Source organism: Xenopus tropicalis, chromosome 5, assembly GCF_000004195.4.
Source record: "Xenopus tropicalis strain Nigerian chromosome 5, UCB_Xtro_10.0, whole genome shotgun sequence".
Taxonomy (NCBI): domain Eukaryota; kingdom Metazoa; phylum Chordata; class Amphibia; order Anura; family Pipidae; genus Xenopus; species Xenopus tropicalis.
Window position 1 is genome coordinate 23,763,773 of NC_030681.2, and position 18,929 is coordinate 23,782,701.

The window sequence follows — 18,929 nt, forward strand, 5'->3', positions numbered from 1 at the left end:
GCAGATACAAAGATGTACATGAATATATATACTGTGTATATGTTAGTGAATACAAATTAGAGGTGGGTTTTTATATCAGATTTAGATGGATGTAAATATATGAGTGCTTGAGAGCTATGCTTACTGGCCAAATACTAACTGGTGTTGCATCTGACACTAAGAAACTGCTTTGGCCACTACAAATTTGGAGAGAGTGCCTCCCTAAGCAAAATCAGACCTTAAGGCTGCTTTCCAGCATTGATGATACACACAAGTATTGGCTAATCCCACAAAAGATCCATTCACTACAAAGTGGTTTCCAGACTCTGGGATTACAAGCCACACTTCTAAGACACGCTTAGCTGTTAATTATGATTTTACAAGTAGCCAGGTAGCATAGCCCTATAGATAAGTCATTAGTGACAAATAAATGTATAAGCAATTAAACACTTAAGGGCCCATTTACTAAACAATTTTGAGATAAAGTCGGATGTTTTCTAAAGAAAGAATTGTATTTTGCGGCAAGAATATTGAAATTTCGGTTAACTTTGGTTACACTTTCATCGGGACTTTTTTTTCACCAGGTTTGATCTGTCGAGAGCCAGTGATTCCTATGGAAGGTTTCCAAAGCCAGAAGTGTTTTCGTGGCATTTACGAACGTTTCGGCACAAAAATTTAGTGACTTTCGGAACGCAATTGCGATATTTTCGAACAACGATAAAAACATTGTCGAGACATTTTAGAGCATCAGAAATTACCGTGGTTACTTCGAATTTATACCACATCATGTTTTAAGCCCAGAAAAAAAACAGATTTTAGTAAATGTGCCCCATAGTGGCAGATTTATCAAAATTAAAATTTTCGTGGTTTTAGAGTTTTTTTGAAACCCCAACTAATCTGCCCTCTTACCCCAAGGCAGAATAGAAAAAGATACAAGTTGTACTGTTGTCTGGTTGTTTATTAAAAGACCTGAACTGACAAAACACAGACCAAAAAAGAATGATGAAATGTATCCTTACTAAATGCCCCTCCATAACCTGTTTGTAACCTGTTAAAGGCCGATCTATCCAAATGAAACATTTAATATGCTGATGCTGCTTGTTAGTATGTTCATGGGGCACTGACAGAGGCGTACGTGTTTTTCTTCACTTCTTGAAGTTACAGTTGTGAGAGAATGTTGGCCTGAATGGAAAAACAATAGAATGAGGCTGGTCCACGTACACAGCTATTTGTACAGTACCCACTAGAACCCGAAGAGTTGTCATAGCATGGCCACCTTAATGGATATCTCCATGAGGTCAATTTTGCAGATGATTATATAAAGATTATATTGTATATGGATCAGAAGAAAAGTTTTAACAAAAAGCTATTTGTGACCTTCAATTAGTGTTGAAAATCTTAATTAGCATGCGTGGTTTCTTTGTGCCACTCTTATCTGTTCTTTCGCCTAGCCATTTTTAGACTATGAGATGTCACTTTGCTGTAATTTCTTAGACTATGCAGAACACTTCCCTGAGATTAGAACTGGTGTACGCCAGCTGGGATTCCTCAGTTAGTCTCACCAGTACAACCTGTATCTTCTTCTATTCTGCCTTGGGGAAAGAGGGCAGATCTACTAATGAATCAGCAGAGTTCATCTGAAGCAGGGAGCACACTTATGTTTACAGGCTCTGGCATTCTATTTATATAAGCTCCATTTACATTGATTTTAATAACAGACTAATAAAAGAAACATCAGAGTAACACCGTTTCATTTGTGCCCAAAAAAAGATCTCTGAGACCAATATATGTTGCTCAACTGCTGAATTGGTGGAAACTGTTGTCCATTTAGTGTTGGGGAGTAACTGGTTTATTTTCCCTGGCCTAGACCTGCCATGTGCAAATATTTTACACTACAGCTATCTCTGGCAAGCAGAGCATCAGCTACTGTCTAAGGTGGGGAGATCCCCAATCTTTTTTACCCCTGAGCCACATTCAAATGTAAAAAGAGCTGGGGAGCAACACCAGCATGAAAAAATGTACCAAATAAAGGCTGTGATTGGTTATTTGTAGCCCCTTATATGGACTGGTAGGCTACGGGGACTCTGTTTGTCAGTACACATGGTTTTATGCAACTTGTCTCTAAGTCAGGCCACTGGGAGCAACATCCAAAGGGTTAGTGAGAAACAGGTGCTCCTGAGCTACTGGTTGGGGATCGCTGGTCTAAGGGCATGGTTGTACTGGTAGGCAAGCCCCCATCTTACCAATGCTTGAGCAGTGTGGAGGCTCACTAAGATGCACTAGTAATGGACAAGAGCATATCATCAAAAAGAGTCTGTATGCAGTGTAACCCAGCTGCTGTCTCAAAATAGTCCAAACATCACCTCTTAACACCACGGAATGATGTGCAAAATCTTACGTATTAATAAAGCTGCGTCTTTTCTGCTATGAGCAGTATATAAATATATATATGTGTAGAGATCTACAAATAAAAATACATAGGAATGTTTTATAATGCAACCAAAGACACAAGGGGTATTCTTTGAACCCAAAAACAAACCCTGAACTTTAATTGCATCCCAGTTTCACTTCCCATTCACTTTTAGCTACAGCTTCTAATATTGTCTGGTCTGGCCACTAGTTTACTTCATCATCTCTCTTGATTTATTATTTTTAATGGTCATCAACCACTCTCCGGAATCCTGGAAGAGACTAAAACCACTCCCATTTGCCTTAGTAACAGTAACAGAACTGGATGCTCTTTAAAAGAACATAGAGCTGTGTCTGGAAAAAACCTGCTTTACCTAGATCATTGATACTCAGAACTCATTGCCTGAGGGTGAAGGCGGGGCATAGGGAGGTGTATATATACTCCTCTGGTCCTCAAGCAGCCAAGCATCTTTCAGCAAGCCTGGGTGAATTATTCATCCTCCTGCAGTGTCTCTGCTTGGAAAGCTATAAACTTCTTCTACTCCCCGTATTTGGGAACACCAAGCTGCAAGAATGTCTTCAGAGGTAAGGGAAGCTTATCATCAATATACCTGCAAAAAAGAATTGCTCCCACTTACGACTTTTGTATAGCTTGAGTCTAGTACCTTGGTATCATGTGTTTCCAACAAGTATATATTAGTGTTCTTAGAAAGCAACTGTCTGTATTAAGAATTATTTATCTGTATAATATACAATGTAGCCTCACTGAGTGTTAATTCTGTATAACTGAAGTTTAGCATATGCTTTCACTGAGCTTTAGTAAAACACCAGTAAGTCTGCCAATATTCTAACTGAGAATATAACTGTATATATTATATTTGTATGTACTTCAGTTCTAGAATGTTTTTCAATAAGTGTAGTATATTGTCTGTGTGTGGCTTTATTTGCTTTAAAGAGGGAGATATATAATATATATATATTTCCTGTGTGTTTTCTCATTCATCCAAATCATGGTAAATATGTATAAGTCCAGTGGATTTGACTTATTACTACAGATATAAATTCCTATTTCTAAGCAGGTTTATGTAATATAGGAGAAGCAAAAAAATGTGTGGTAGTCCACCTTCTCGTTAATTTTTAGTATGTTATGTAGAATGGCAAATTCTAAGCAACTTTTCAACTGGCATTTATTTTTCTTCTCTATAGTTTTTGAATTATTTGCCTTCAGCTTCTGACTTGTTACAGCCTGCAAAGGGGGGGTCACACACCATTTAGAAAACAAAAGCTCTATAAGGCCAAAATGTTATTGTTATTGCTACTTTTTATTATGCATCTTTCTATCCAGGCCTTCTCCTATTCAGTCTCTCCTATGAATAAATGCCTGGTTATTAAGGAAATTAGGATACTAGCTATCAGATAGCTGCTAAAATTCTAAACTGGAGAGCTGCTAAATAAAAAGCTAAATAACCTCAAATAATAAAAAATGAAAACCAATAGCAAATTATCTCAGAATATCCCTCTCTACATCATGCCAAAGTTAATTTAAAGTTGAACAACCCCTTTAACAAGACCTGGTAGAGCCTATGCATCTATATCTATATATATCTAAATATACAGTTCCCCCCAATGTAAAGGAATCTGCACTCAAGGACTTATAGTACTGCAAAAGAGTTTTTTTTTTATAACTGTATTTTATATACATATATATACATGTGTTTTATATATATATATATATATATATAATAACTGTCGCCTTCTTGCAATAATGTATACCTTGCCTAAGAAGAACAAATGACTGTAATGTTACTGTACACTTAAGGTCTAAGTGTTACATACAGCTTATCTGTCGGACTCTGTAGGGTCTCAGTGATACCAAGTGCTCAGTAATTTGTTTTGGACAATAGTTTTACTGAGGTTTCATTGCTTTTCTCTGTATGCGTACTTGCAGCAGCATTTCGTGTATAACCAGTTTAGCATGTTTGTATATGGGCCCCAAAGGACTGATTATACAGAGGTTGCAGAGCATTATAATAGCTGTGAAACATCAGCTCCTGGATTTTATTTTGACACTGTCTGCTAAAAACAAACTTGTAGAACAACTGAAGAGAGCATTGTTGCTTATTGTGCATGTTTATATAAAACACTTTCATCATTGCCTGGCACAAGATTTAACGGCAATTCTAAATCTAAATGTTTCCCTACTCTGATGATCTGTCCTAATTCACACTGTTCAGTTTTAATTCAGGTCCTTAGCCAATTAACTATATTGAATACAAAAAATTGCTCCTTACCTTCCCTTTTTGTCTTATTGCGTTATGATTGGTTCATTTTTTTTCTCTGTCCTTTCTTTCCCGTTACCTGCAGAAACCACCTGAGCCTTACATAGTGCCCATGGACGATCAAAAGGCTAACACAGAGAAGAAAAAAAATAAGCTGTTTGGGAAAAAAAAGGGGAATAAGTCTGGCAAAAAAGTGGACACCTTGAAAAAGGAACTAGAAATTGTAAGTTGCGAAGAAAAGGAAATAAACAGAGACCACATAAGAATGTTGTGATGTAATTTTAAACAGGGAAAGTTGAAATACTGGTACATTATATAATAAAAAAGCATTGGAAAATCCATAGGTATGGACAATGTCACAATAGTATTGGAATAGTGTGGGAGAAATGTACAGGGCTAGTTAATGGAATGGGTTAGAGCTTGATGGTGGAGTAGACAGGTAACTGTAGATGTGTGGTTTATTCTCTTCATGGTTTTTTATGATAAAAACATCACCATAATGTCTCTCTCTTATCTCATAGAATGACCACAATTTAAGTATTGAAGAACTGGAAAAGAAATATAATGTGGATATAAAAGTGGTAAGTGTCTATAAACAAACTACCCCCCAGACATTTAAGGGATCTTGCAATCTCTTTCCTCCTACCTGCCACCTAGCTATTTTTTTCAAGCACAGAGGCACTTGTGTCTCACTGCCCCAAAATGAACCCGCTGCCATAAAAGTGACCTATGCATTGTACATCTATAGTACAACCCTGATTTTATAATCCAGATTTACTGTTTTTCAGGAATTAATGTGTTTTGAATTAATGTGTCCTATGGAAAATGGGGGCCCTACTGTATTCCCCAATATGTAATGTGCACTTAATAACTAAGACATTTTTTTTAAGGGTCAGCCCCAGCAAACTGCAGATGAACTCTTTGCTCGAGATGGTCCTAACAGGCTAAGTCCTCCAAAGGGAACCCCTGAAATCGTCAAGTTTATGCTGTTGATGGCTGGTGGCTTTTCTATTGTCTTCTGGATTGGTTCGATATTGTGCTTCATTGCATATGGACTCCAGGTTGCACAGGACCCCACTGTCTCCAAAGACAATGTAAGTATTAAAACCATGAATATAAATGCATCCATTTTACTGTGATAAGTGTGACATGCCTATTTATTATATTTTTTAACACATATTAATTAATCTCACTTTCACAAAGGTGCTATTATTTTCTTTTCACATGTATGCCAGTCTCTAAATGATCATACCCTCTGTGTTTCCCTCAGCTCTGGTTGGCCCTCATTCTAATTGCTGTGGTGGTTATGACAGCGTTATTTGCCTATTATCAGGAAGCCAAAAGCACAAACATCATGGCTGGCTTTAAGAACATGGTTCCCCAGGTAAGAAAAATGTCTTGCATAGTTATGGGGTTTTTCAAACTTATTCATGTAAAATTTGCTCAAGTTTCATGTTTTTTGTTCCTGTAGCAAGCTTTGGTTCTTCGGGATGGCAAGCGAGTAGAATTGGTTGCAGAGAAACTCGTAGTTGGAGACATCGTTTTCATTAAAGGAGGAGACAAAATCCCTGCTGACTTAAGGATGTTGGAGAGTGCGGGGTGCAAGGTAAGCAAAAGTCAAGGCAAACAACCGACAATGGGAATAAATTCCGCAGTAGGTTTCTGGGAAATATTATTTTCCTTTTAAAAAATGTTTAAAATTTTTTACGCAGGTTGATAACTCATCACTGACTGGGGAGTCAGAGCCCCAGGCCCGAGGTACCGAGTGCACTGATGAAAATCCTTTGGAAACGAAGAATTTAGCCTTTTTCTCTACAACCTGCTTGGAGGGTAAGTCCTAAACCACCGACTCAAGCGAGAAGAACATTACAAAACATGCTTGCAAAGTTGCTTAAACATATCTGAGACTTTTTTTAAAGCTTCATAATGACTGCTGCTAATTGTCAGTAACCACATTATAACAAACTACTTTTTACTTACAGGAACAGCATCTGGCATTGTAATTAACACTGGGGACCGCACAGTGATTGGCCGTATTGCTAATCTGGCTTCCCAAGTTGGAAATCAGAAAACACCTATTGCTCTGGAGATTGAACACTTCGTACACATGATCAGTGGCCTCGCTGTGGGAGTCGGAATCCTCTTCTTCATCATCTCCATTTCCATGGGTTACAGCGCTCTCAATGCCATAATATTCTGCATTGGTATTGTGGTGGCATATGTACCTGAAGGATTACTGGCCACAGTCACTGTAAGTAGTACCAGATAAATAAGGGTTTTTCATTAAAATGCCTAAGCACATCAAATGCACACACAATTTTACAGTAGAATGCAAAAATGGGTTGCAATATATATGCACCTATATATCCATTAAACAGAATATTTAATACATACTTAATTCCTAATGCAGACCATTGTGCATATGGACAATAAGAAAAAATATAACAATGCTACATTATGAAGAGGTTTTAATAATTATCATATACTTCTACCTCTACTCTTCACCTTTTGTATCGGTTATTGATTGCTTTATATGTTACTCTGTATGTCCAATGTATGAAACCCACTTACTGTACAGCGCTGCGGAATATGTTGGCGCTTTATAAATAAATGTTAATAATAAATGTTAATAATAATACTTTCAAATACTCGCTCATCTACTGCTTAATGGCATTAACAAGTGCTTTGTATGTTCTAGGTCTGTCTTTCACTCACTGCAAAACGAATGGCCAAGAAAAACTGCCTGGTCAAGAATCTTGAGGCTGTGGAGACTCTTGGGTCCACCTCTGTCATTTGCTCTGACAAGACTGGCACCTTGACACAAAACCGTATGACCGTGGCACACATGTGGTTTGACAACATCATCCACAATGCTGACACTACAGAGGATCAGAGTGGTAAGAGCCAAACTACACCAGTTCTATTGTATACCATTATTATAGTCAGCAAGTAATGTATGCAATATTATCATTATTATCTGCAGCTTGGCAGATGATGTTCTGCAGCATATTTATTGTTATTCCTGTAAAAATCTGGGTTTGGCACCCACCAACGTACATCACAAGTATACAACATAAGGTTCCCATTTACAGAATTTGCCTTATACATACTAGGTTTCTCTTGACAGAATCTAAACTAATAGACTCATTTCATTCCTGTCGACCCCAAGGGTATGTCTGGGGAGCAGCTACTACTTTGTGTGGCATGCACTGGCTAAACTTTACACTTGTTTACAGAAACAATTTACAACAAGAGTGTTGTTACATGCTGCCTTGTTATATGAACCCCAGCATTCACAATCATTTGTTTAAGTTAGACTAAAGATTATTAAGAAGTTTAGACACTGGTGACTTCTGGGGTGCTACAGCAAGACACCTAACAAATGGCCGAACTAACAAAACTTTATGGAATGATACACTTACATAGCATAACTACCCATTTTGTATGCTACCATGCATTCATCAACATCAGCACCTTATTTACAGACCTTAGAAGCATTACAACATGCATGTTCACAATTGCACATCATTTACAGATATATATATATATATATATCAAACTCAACAGTAGAAAGCACTCACAGCTACAGCATCAATCAGGTCAGTGATTTATTTCAGCATACCATCTACGCGTTTCGATCACCATCATCCTGATGACGATCCTGTGGTGATCGAAACGCGTAGATGGTATGCTGAAATAAATCACTGACCTGATTGATGCTGTAGCTGTGAGTGCTTTCTACTGTTGAGTTTGATGTATTATTTTTGTCAGCACCCAGCCTGTGCCCGATACTGGTGAGTGCCGATTCTTTGCAAGACTATATATATATATATATATAAAATGTGTTCAATAACATCTTCCACAGTTTAAATTGATGCATGACATTTTGCCATTTTTTTTCCAGGGGAGGCATTTGATCAGAGCTCCCCTAGCTGGAAGGCACTTTTAAGAATTGCCACTCTTTGCAATCGTGCAGAATTCCTTGCCTGTGCAGAGGATGTGCCCATCAATAAGGTATGCACGAGAATTAGATTTAAAATAAGTCTCAATTGTTTTTGTCTAACTGCGCTGGACTAATTAGTGGTCACTTTATCTGAACAGAGACAAGTAAATGGAGACGCATCAGAAGCCGCTTTATTAAAGTTCTCAGAACAACTTCAAGGTAACGTGTCAGATGTCAGAGCAAGAAACAAGAAAGTGTCAGAAATTCCATTTAATTCAAGTAACAAATACCAGGTATGTGAATTTCTTCCCTACTATCTTCTCCAACTGCACATAGTATTGTGGCTCGTACTTTTTTTTAAACTAATTTTTACAACCCCTCACTAGGTCTCCATTCACATACCAGAAAACCCAGCAGAAAAAGGCTACCTGTTGGTAATGAAAGGGGCACCTGAACGGATCCTGGATCGATGTGAAACTATCATGATAGCAGGACAGGAATGGCCTCTTGATGAAGAAATGAAAGAAAATTTCCAGAATGCATACATGACACTTGGAGGCCTTGGGGAAAGAGTTTTAGGTTAGAATTGAATACCACGCTTTTCCGTTAACACAAGCTTCTGATTATGCCTCTATTTTTTAATCCTGATTCTATTTAGTATCTTTTAAAATCTTTTTCATATCATATAATATATACCGTATATAATAATCTAATCCTGAACTGATCCACAGGGTTCTGTCAACTCTCACTGCCCCATGATGTCTATGGACCAGGTTACCCATTTGACACAGAAAATGTCAATTTCCCACTATCTGGCCTGTGCTTTGTTGGTCTTATCTCCATGATTGATCCTCCTCGCTCCAGTGTACCAGATGCCGTCATGAAGTGCCGCAGCTCTGGAATCAAAGTAAGATTTCTCTGGTAGCATTAAATACGGAACCTGATGTGGTTAAATTAAAACCTTGAATCTATCTTGGATTATTTATGAAAAAAGCAACTGATATTCAGTTTGTTCTGTAGCTACATGGTTTGTGCTGTTTTACAGGTTATCATGGTGACTGGTGACCACCCAATTACAGCAAAAGCAATTGCACGGTGTGTAGGAATCATTTCAAGCACAAGTGAAACAGTTGAAGATATTGCAGAGCGACTGGGAATCCCCGTTGAGCAAGTGAATCCCAGGTTAGTGCACAGCACTTCTCTTTCCAAGCTCCAAAGACCACTGTCCAAAGACATCTAAATTAATGAATATTATCTTCTTTGAGAACACTGGTCTCATAACTTTCCAAATGTTAATCCATCTTCAAAACTGACATATTATCTCCAACAGGGAAGCATGTGCTTGTGTGGTGAACGGTGGCGAGATAATCGACATGACCTCAGATGAACTTGATGACGTCTTGAGACATCACCAGGAAATTGTGTTTGCCAGGACATCACCACAACAGAAGCTTCTAATCGTAGAGGGTTGTCAAAGACTGGTAAGTCAGAGGGGAATGAAATGAAAAATGAAATAGAGTAGTGACTGTAGTTAAAGACAGAGAAATCAAAAGAGTGCAAACTATGTAAGGTATAAAAGATATATTTGAATAGCCATGTTCTGACGTTTCTTGCTCCTGCAGGGAGCCATTGTGGCTGTAACTGGGGATGGAGTGAATGACTCTCCAGCTCTGAAGAAAGCAGATATTGGTGTTGCCATGGGAATAGCTGGCTCTGATGCTGCAAAACATTCGGCGGATATGATTCTTTTGGATGACAACTTTGCTTCCATTGTCACAGGAGTGGAAGAAGGTAACAATACAGATCATTGTTTAACTTTGAAAAACTTTCCCAAATTAATGTAATTCAACAGCCAATTCCATAAAAACCGAAAGACTGTAGAAAATGCTTTAGTACTGTTCCTATCATCCTATAAACCATATTATACTTATTCTTATTTTGTAAGCTGGCTACTATAAAATTTAGTGCTAGCCTCCCAAATTGCATACTGGCCATTTCCAACAGAGCCCTCTGACTATTCTAGCTTCTGCTGTTTCTGACTCTTAGTACATATTTCTCATTTCTTCTTCACAATTAAGTTCATGTTTTTGCTTCATATGACACCCATTAACTCACTAAAACTCTATACTCTGCAGGTCGGCTGATATTTGACAACCTAAAGAAGTCAATTTCATATACAGTGACCAAGAACATCCCAGAAATGATCCCTTTCATGGTCTATGTAATTATCAGCTGTCCATTACCACTGGGTACCATCACCATCCTTTTCATTGAACTGGGCACTGACATTGTAAGTATATATAATGCAGTCAAAAAACATACCTTTTTTTGAAAAAGACATGCAGATAATTTGAATTTATTCCTGAAACAAAGACATGTGCATCTAGAATGGATACACAGAACACAACACTTTCAATTCTAATGCACCTGTCACGCAATATTCAACTTCTTTTGGGCAAAATATGAAAGCAGAGCATTTCTGTATGCATTAATACTGTACTATATTGTAATAATAAAACATTCTTCGTTATTTGTCCCTGATAATAAACATATATCCCTTCTTTTTCCCTCATTTTAACCATTCTAATTTCTCTCATATTTCTCAGATCCCATCTATAGCTTTAGCATATGAGAAAGCAGAGAATGATATTATGTTAAGAAAACCACGCAACCCGCGCAAAGATCGACTGGTGAACCAGCAGTTACTGACATATTCCTATTTTCACATAGGTGAGTTTTCCGAAAAGAAAAACATATACTTTCTCTAAACGAGGGATATAATAATTCTTTATGAAGCAGGACCTATACACATAAATATTTTTAGAGATGACCCAAGCCTGCTAAGATATTTTCTTATTAGGTCATGTAATCATCTAACAAGATTCTTTCTTAGTAATAAAGATACTTTGGCCCATATACTGCATATACTAATTCTCGATTCTTTCTTATTACCTCTATTTTAGCTGCAATGGAATCGTATGCTGGATTTGTGAATTATTTCACAGTAATGGCTCAGCAGGGCTTCCTTCCAATTACATTAATTGGACTTCGTGCTCCATGGGAGGACAAAAATATTCAGGAGTTGGAGGACAGTTATGGCCAGGAATGGGTAAGCAAACAGTAGCCTGAAAGAGACTTTCCAACGCAAGTGAAATAAGAGTCACCTTGACATGCATAAATACCTAAGTGATAGATACACACACCAGTAAAAATACTAAGAGTACATTTGCTTCTTCTTTTTAGACATACACGCAACGTCTCCATCAGGAGTGGTATTGTTACTCGGCCTTCTTTATCAGTATTGTTGTCTGCCAGATGATGAACACATGTATTCGCAAAACAAGGAGAAACACCATCTTGTCTCGAAATTTCTTCAGGTACCAACCCAACAGTTTTGATTTAAGACAATAAATAACTAGTAATAATACTGTCATGTCATTGTATTATGTCGGAATATTTATGATTATGTTTTATTATTAATTACAATTAAAAACACAAGGTTAGGGAAATATGTAGCGCTAAATGAAAAAGGCCCTATGCTAGGCCACTGGAGTGTCTCTTTGCTCCATTTATAACTGCATTTGCTCCATTTATAACTGCATAATTGCCACTGTAGATTCTGAGACTAAAGTTTGAGAGACAGCAAGCTTTTCCCAATCTGCCCTTAATCCTGCTGTGTTTTATACACAGATTCATAGAGTAGTGCATCTGGCATGAAGGCTCAGGGACAAGCCACTGCAATTTTTGACACCTCATTGCATTTTAGCTAATAAAGTAGAATCACATCAAAATATTTAATGATAAGTAGAGGGATGATTATAAGTGTGACATGCAATGTTCAATAAATCCTTCATGCAATATTTGCTCTTTTTCACACAGAAATAAAGTTATATTCATCGGGCTGCTGTCACAAGTTGCTATTGGTGTTTTCCTATGTTATTGCCCTGGAATGGATGATGCTCTGCACTTTATGCCTATTCGGTGAGTATAACTGTTAAAGCACCAGGGGATAAGGTGCCGGTACACACAGTATTTCTACAACCCTCCTCTATACCTGCGTACATCTTTTATTCCCTCCGCTCTCTCTCACTCTCTCTCTCTCAGTTCTTATTGCATCCCTTCTTTGTCTCCTTGTGTCTGAAGCAGAATTTATATCATTGCAGAGTCCAGTACTGGTTTGTGTCTATTGAATATACAATCCTCATTTTGGTTTATGATGAACTCAGAAAACTTCTCATTCGAACATTTCCAGGCAGTAAGTATTTAGAGTTGTAATAAGATGTAATAGATTTGGTTTTGCCAAATTCATTTTGCATTGCCACAGAATTCCACACTGAAGCTACACCATTGGGTTTCAGACCAGTTAACTCTAAAAGTAAACTGTATTCCCCCCAGAATGAATACTTAACCAACAAATGATTTATATCCTAAAAAGTTACATGTTAAAGAATCTTTCCATATTAGAAGATATATACGTTACCCTTTTTATATGTTTGGCTATGTTCATAGCCTTTGGGGAGATATGTACTCAATTGGTCCGATGCATATTGTTACAGTTTAAACCTTCCCTTATGCAAGTAGCTGGGTTTGTCTTTGTTGCTACCAACTATAGCTTTCCTTAGGTCAGGTTCTGACCCTGTCTATGCTAACTCATATTGGTTAATATCTCTCTCAGTTTCCATGCAATATAACCCCATAATGCTCAGAAAAATACATTGAGGCCTATGCACTTACCTTGTGCAGTACCTATTGATTGCATCTGGAAATGAACTTTCCGTGGTGCAGTGTAAGCTAAGCAGATGGAAAGGGCAATTCATTATTGGCATTCCTGAGTGTCCTTTGTTAGGTATTAAATGTGGTAACTGTGCTGTATAACATAAAGTATATATAAAAATGTACATACTGTAGTATGCTAAACATAATCCTATTCAGATATATAATCCTGTATGTTATCTGTGTTCTTTTTACAGGTTGGGTGGATAAGGAGCTTTATTACTAAAGGATCTAAAGCTAAAACACCTAATGAAAAACCTTCACTCATGGAAGATCCTTTTATTTTCATGTGTTTTTCACCAATGTAAAATATGTATATATGTATAGAATATATGTACAAAATGCTTTGTAAATATATCTTTTTTAAATAATTTAATTGTTCTACAACCAGTTGCTATCCTTCTTTTCCAAACCCCATCTCCTAAGTTGTAAACATCATTAAAAACTAATAAAAAATTTAAACAAATTACCAGTGATTCCTTTTTTTCCACTGACATTTTGCAAACCACATGTTGTTACCTAAAAAGATTTTTCAAGTGAAACCCTTCCAAGTGAACCCAGCACACACAGACCCATACTGACCTATCTATACACTCACATACAGACCCATACTGACCTATCTATACACTCACATACAGACCCATACTGACCTATCTATCCACTCACATACAGACCCACACTGACCTATCTATCCACTCACATACAGACCCATACTGACCTATCCACTCACATACAGACCCATACTGACCTATCTATCCACTCACATACAGACCCACACTGACCTATCTATCCACTCACATACAGACCCATACTGACCTATCCACTCACATACAGACCCATACTGACCTATCTATCCACTCACATACAGACCCACACTGACCTATCTATACACTCACATACAGACCCATACTGACCTATCTATCCACTCACATACAGACCCATACTGACCTATCTATCCACTCACATACAGACCCATACTGACCTATATATCCACTCACATACAGACCCATACTGACCTATATATCCACTCACATACAGACCCACACTGACCTATCTATCCACTCACACACAGACCCATACTGACCTATCTATACACTCACATACAGACCCATACTGACCTATCTATCCACTCACATACAGACCCATACTGACCTATCTATCCACTCACATACAGACCCACACTGACCTATCTATACACTCACATACAGACCCATACTGACCTATCTATCCACTCACATACAGACCCATACTGACCTATCTATCCACTCACATACAGACCCACACTGACCTATCTATACACTCACACACAGACCCATACTGACCTATCTATCCACTCACATACAGACCCATACTGACCTATCTATCCACTCACATACAGACCCATACTGACCTATCTATCCACTCACATACAGACCCATACTGACCTATCTATCCACTCACATACAGACCCACACTGACCTATCTATCCACTCACATACAGACCCATACTGACCTATCTATCCACTCACATACAGACCCACACTGACCTATCTATACACTCACATACAGACCCATACTGACCTATCTATCCACTCACATACAGACCCATACTGACCTATCTATACACTCACATACAGACCCATACTGACCTATCTATACACTCACATACAGACCCACACTGACCTATCTATCCACTCACATACAGACCCATACTGACCTATCTATCCACTCACATACAGACCCATACTGACCTATCTATACACTCACACACAGACCCATACTGACCTATCTATCCACTCACATACAGACCCATACTGACCTATCTATACACTCACACACAGACCCATACTGACCTATCCACTCACATACAGACCCATACTGACCTATCTATCCACTCACATACAGACCCATACTGACCTATCTATCCACTCACATACAGACCCATACTGACCTATCTATCCACTCACATACAGACCCATACTGACCTATCTATACACTCACATACAGACCCATACTGACCTATCTATCCACTCACATACAGACCCATACTGACCTATCTATCCACTCACATACAGACCCATACTGACCTATCTATACACTCACATACAGACCCATACTGACCTATCTATCCACTCACATACAGACCCATACTGACCTATCTATACACTCACATACATAAACCATATATACAAACATCAATACTAACTGTAGATATAAGTATCACAATAGCCTTGGATACTATGCTTTTTCAAGAAGTCATCCAAGCCCCTCTTAAATTAACAGAATCAACGTCACTGCCTTCACCGTAAAAAAACACCTACACTGCTTTAAATGAACATTCCATTCCATGTTTTCTTTTAACAATTCTTCTTTTATTGAGCAACTACAATGTTACAGACATTTGAATGAACAATTATTGTCAAGTTGCTGAATTAACAATAAATACAACTAAACACCATTGGTGTTTCCTATAAGTTGTTACCAGAGGGCAGTATGTAGCAGCTGTATACAGTGATTTATATGATTTTTTTCACCCTGTACCTCTCAAGTTAAATTTGTTACACCCCTCTTTATCAGTACCTCACAGGATTTCCAGGACCTATAAAAGGACAAAATTATGTCTTAGGACTGTTGCTAGTGACTATTGAGGCTACCGAGGACAATAATGGGTCCAAATAATATATTGATTGCTCACATGTACACTGAATACACTGGGGGGTTATTTACAAAAGTATTTATATGATCTTTCACAAGGGTTGTTTGTGAATGTTTTCTTCTAAACGCTTACATTTTGCACTGCTGTGTCCATCTTTCCTTTTTTTTTGCGAATGCAGTGAATTGTGCACAAAAATTTGCAAATAAGATTGCGATTCGCGTGAGAATGCCCTCCGTGCGTGTTTATTATGCACAAATATAGCGCCGTTTTTCTGTTTGTGGCTAAGTTTGCAAAATCAAGTTAGCGAATATTTTTTCTGCCATTAAAGTTGCGATGTAACTTGGATGCAGAGTGTGCAAATAATAATATTTGCAATTTGTGAATATGACATGTTTAAAAAATTTTAAGGACATACGCACTACGAATAAAAAATGCGCAAAAATTCGCACATTAAAAACACCAATCTCGTCAAAATTTATAAATATAAACACATGACCTTCACTGTTTTGATCACTGAATAGAACATTTCCCAAGGAAACATAAAACTGCATTCCATGATAATTCATAGATAAATTAACAAAACCCCAAATACAGATTTCTGTACTGCCCCTAGTGACATCAGTTTCTGTATCTATGAATACTGTACAAATGTATCCTACTACAATGGGCACTAGAAATGATGAAGAATAAACACATGTTCTTCTAATTAGTATTTAAGAATATGTCCAAGGGGCTGAATTACACACCTCAGTTTGTGGGTACATACTCATGAGTAGCAGCCAAGCCAACTACATATCAATAATACGCCACCCAAATCAAACAGTGTAGAACTAATGTTGGCTATAAAGTTTACTTTATTCAGTATTTATAGAAAAATAAAATGAAGGTGAATTCTACCTTATAATGTTATATGGAATCTCCCTTACACAATTGTGCACACTCGTTTTCTCTCTAGAGTACTGTATCCTATTGAGAAGTGGAAAAGTACATGGTGGAAAAGTAGCAAGCCTTTTAAAGCCTAGTGAAGCAGTCATTGAAAGTTTTACCTTGGCTGATTGGTGCCATTTTACTCAAATTAAAAGTATTACTGCTAGTGATGAGCGAATGTGTCCTGTTCCCAAAAAAGTCTTATTTTTTGGTGCAAGTGACTTTTTTGGCGCACACAACTTTTTGGACGCAGCCACTCATCACTAGTTACTGCAATTGTTTATATATCTTCTCTTGTTTCTTGTCCTGTTGGTCTGGTTCCCATCACCCTATCCATGTGTTGGCTTGTCTCTGGTAGACTTGCAGGTTCAACTTCAGCCTTAATCCATAACTACTTTATCTAACAGATATATATTTACCAAGAATATTAATTTGAGTAGTTACTCAAATACAATACAAAATTACAATTTTTTTTGTGTTGAAAATAATGCTTATTGTTTTAATTTAAAAAAAATACTACATAATAGAGTAGTAGGGACCCATAAGGTTAATAAGCCCCCATGGCTTTAAACCCTACCATTTCCTTCTTTATCCTGTTACTGGGCAAAGACCCATGTATCTAGTGTGCCATTAGCATTTGTGCCTTATTGGTTGATACGTAGACCACTCCTTTGGCACTCTTATATATTGTTTAGCAAAGGGGTGGGTCTTCCTCTTTGACTGCATCTGTTGACTCAGGTGAAAGTTCCACAGAGCCTGGGATCAACAGGGTCCCAGTAAGCCATCTATCCTATAGTCCGCATCTAGCTCTAGTGAAGTCAGGGAACAGGGACCCCGTAAATGAGAAGTAGTAAGTATCAGGATAAATTATAAGAGCACTTTCTAGGAAAGTGAGATTAGTTAGAAAGAGCAGTTTCTGGCTCCAACCAGGAGAGATTAGCTGGAAGTACTCTTCCCTACAAGCACTGTTGCCTTAGAGCATGATACGGTTAAGATGCAAGTATCAGATTAGTTCCTATCTCTGATCCATAGTTGGCTGTGAGGGATCCTTGGCTGCTAAGGGACACCTTAAGGACACAGATACTTGTCCAGGCTACTCTCCACAGGGAGACCGTGCTGGTTGGTGGTCCTTACCTTGCCCACCCTCGGCAGAGATGGGATAAACCAGTGGACACCATATTTTTCTACCTTCTGTGTATTTATCTGATAACTCCTCTGAGTGAGTATTGTACTAACTCTGTGGATCATTTTGTCTTGGAAAGTAAACAAGGTAAGTTCTGGGTTACCACAAAAAAACCTTCTGGCGCCCATTCTTTAGTTTACTTTGCACTACACCCCAAGGATATTTCCACTTAGTGAAAGCCCATCTGGTGTGTAGAGTCCTATGTACCCCATGCTCTAAAAGCCTATCTAGCTGGTGTTGCCTGTTTTCACAGCCAAATAGGGGTTACAGAGAGTAGACTTATCCTTCTCTCTGGCAGAGTCTAAGGGCAAGACACACAGAGCTACTAGTAGCAGCTACTTGTCATGGCTACTTAAATGCTAATCATTTACTGATAATTGTCTCAACATGTGTTTTAGCAGAGGCAACTCCCCCTTTTGCTTTCTGAGCCCTCCTTCTCTCCCTGACTATGATGACCTCAAAGAGGAGCCTACTGTGCATACCTGATTGATTTTGATTGGAGCAGAGTTCCTTCCTTATGTATTTGTGGGAGTCCATACAGGCATTAGTTGCTTCACCTTGGCAGAGGCGACGATACAAAGCTTGTTCCATAGGTTTGCCTGTGTCTTCAATTGTAGCAAACCTTTAGATGGAAAAATTGGAAAATAAAGCCCTGAACACCTTTAAGGGAACATTACCGAGTCACTGGTTCAGATATGAGGATGGCACCTGGGTCAAAATTAAGGCACATGAGGTTCCAGCCTTCACTGAACACATAAACTCTGTGGACAAAAACATCAGGTTCCTAAGGGAAGATGTGAT

At 38.1% G+C, this 18,929-nt stretch overlaps 1 protein-coding gene across 1 annotated transcript; it reads left to right on the plus strand.

The window, feature by feature from the left end:
* The first annotated feature begins 2,867 nt into the window (after positions 1-2,867).
* On the plus strand, positions 2,868-13,849 carry atp12a-like (ATPase, H+/k+ transporting, nongastric, alpha polypeptide). The gene is given in 23 exon segments (NM_001030379.1): positions 2,868-2,973; positions 4,753-4,890; positions 5,189-5,248; positions 5,558-5,761; positions 5,938-6,051; positions 6,139-6,273; positions 6,380-6,497; positions 6,650-6,918; positions 7,366-7,564; positions 8,572-8,681; positions 8,769-8,903; positions 8,997-9,189; positions 9,342-9,517; positions 9,656-9,792; positions 9,941-10,091; positions 10,233-10,401; positions 10,746-10,900; positions 11,217-11,340; positions 11,574-11,719; positions 11,854-11,987; positions 12,490-12,591; positions 12,774-12,865; positions 13,581-13,849. Coding segments are annotated over 23 exon segments (3,102 nt in total). The 5' UTR covers positions 2,868-2,961; the 3' UTR covers positions 13,610-13,849.
* Positions 13,850-18,929: the final 5,080 nt, after the last annotated feature.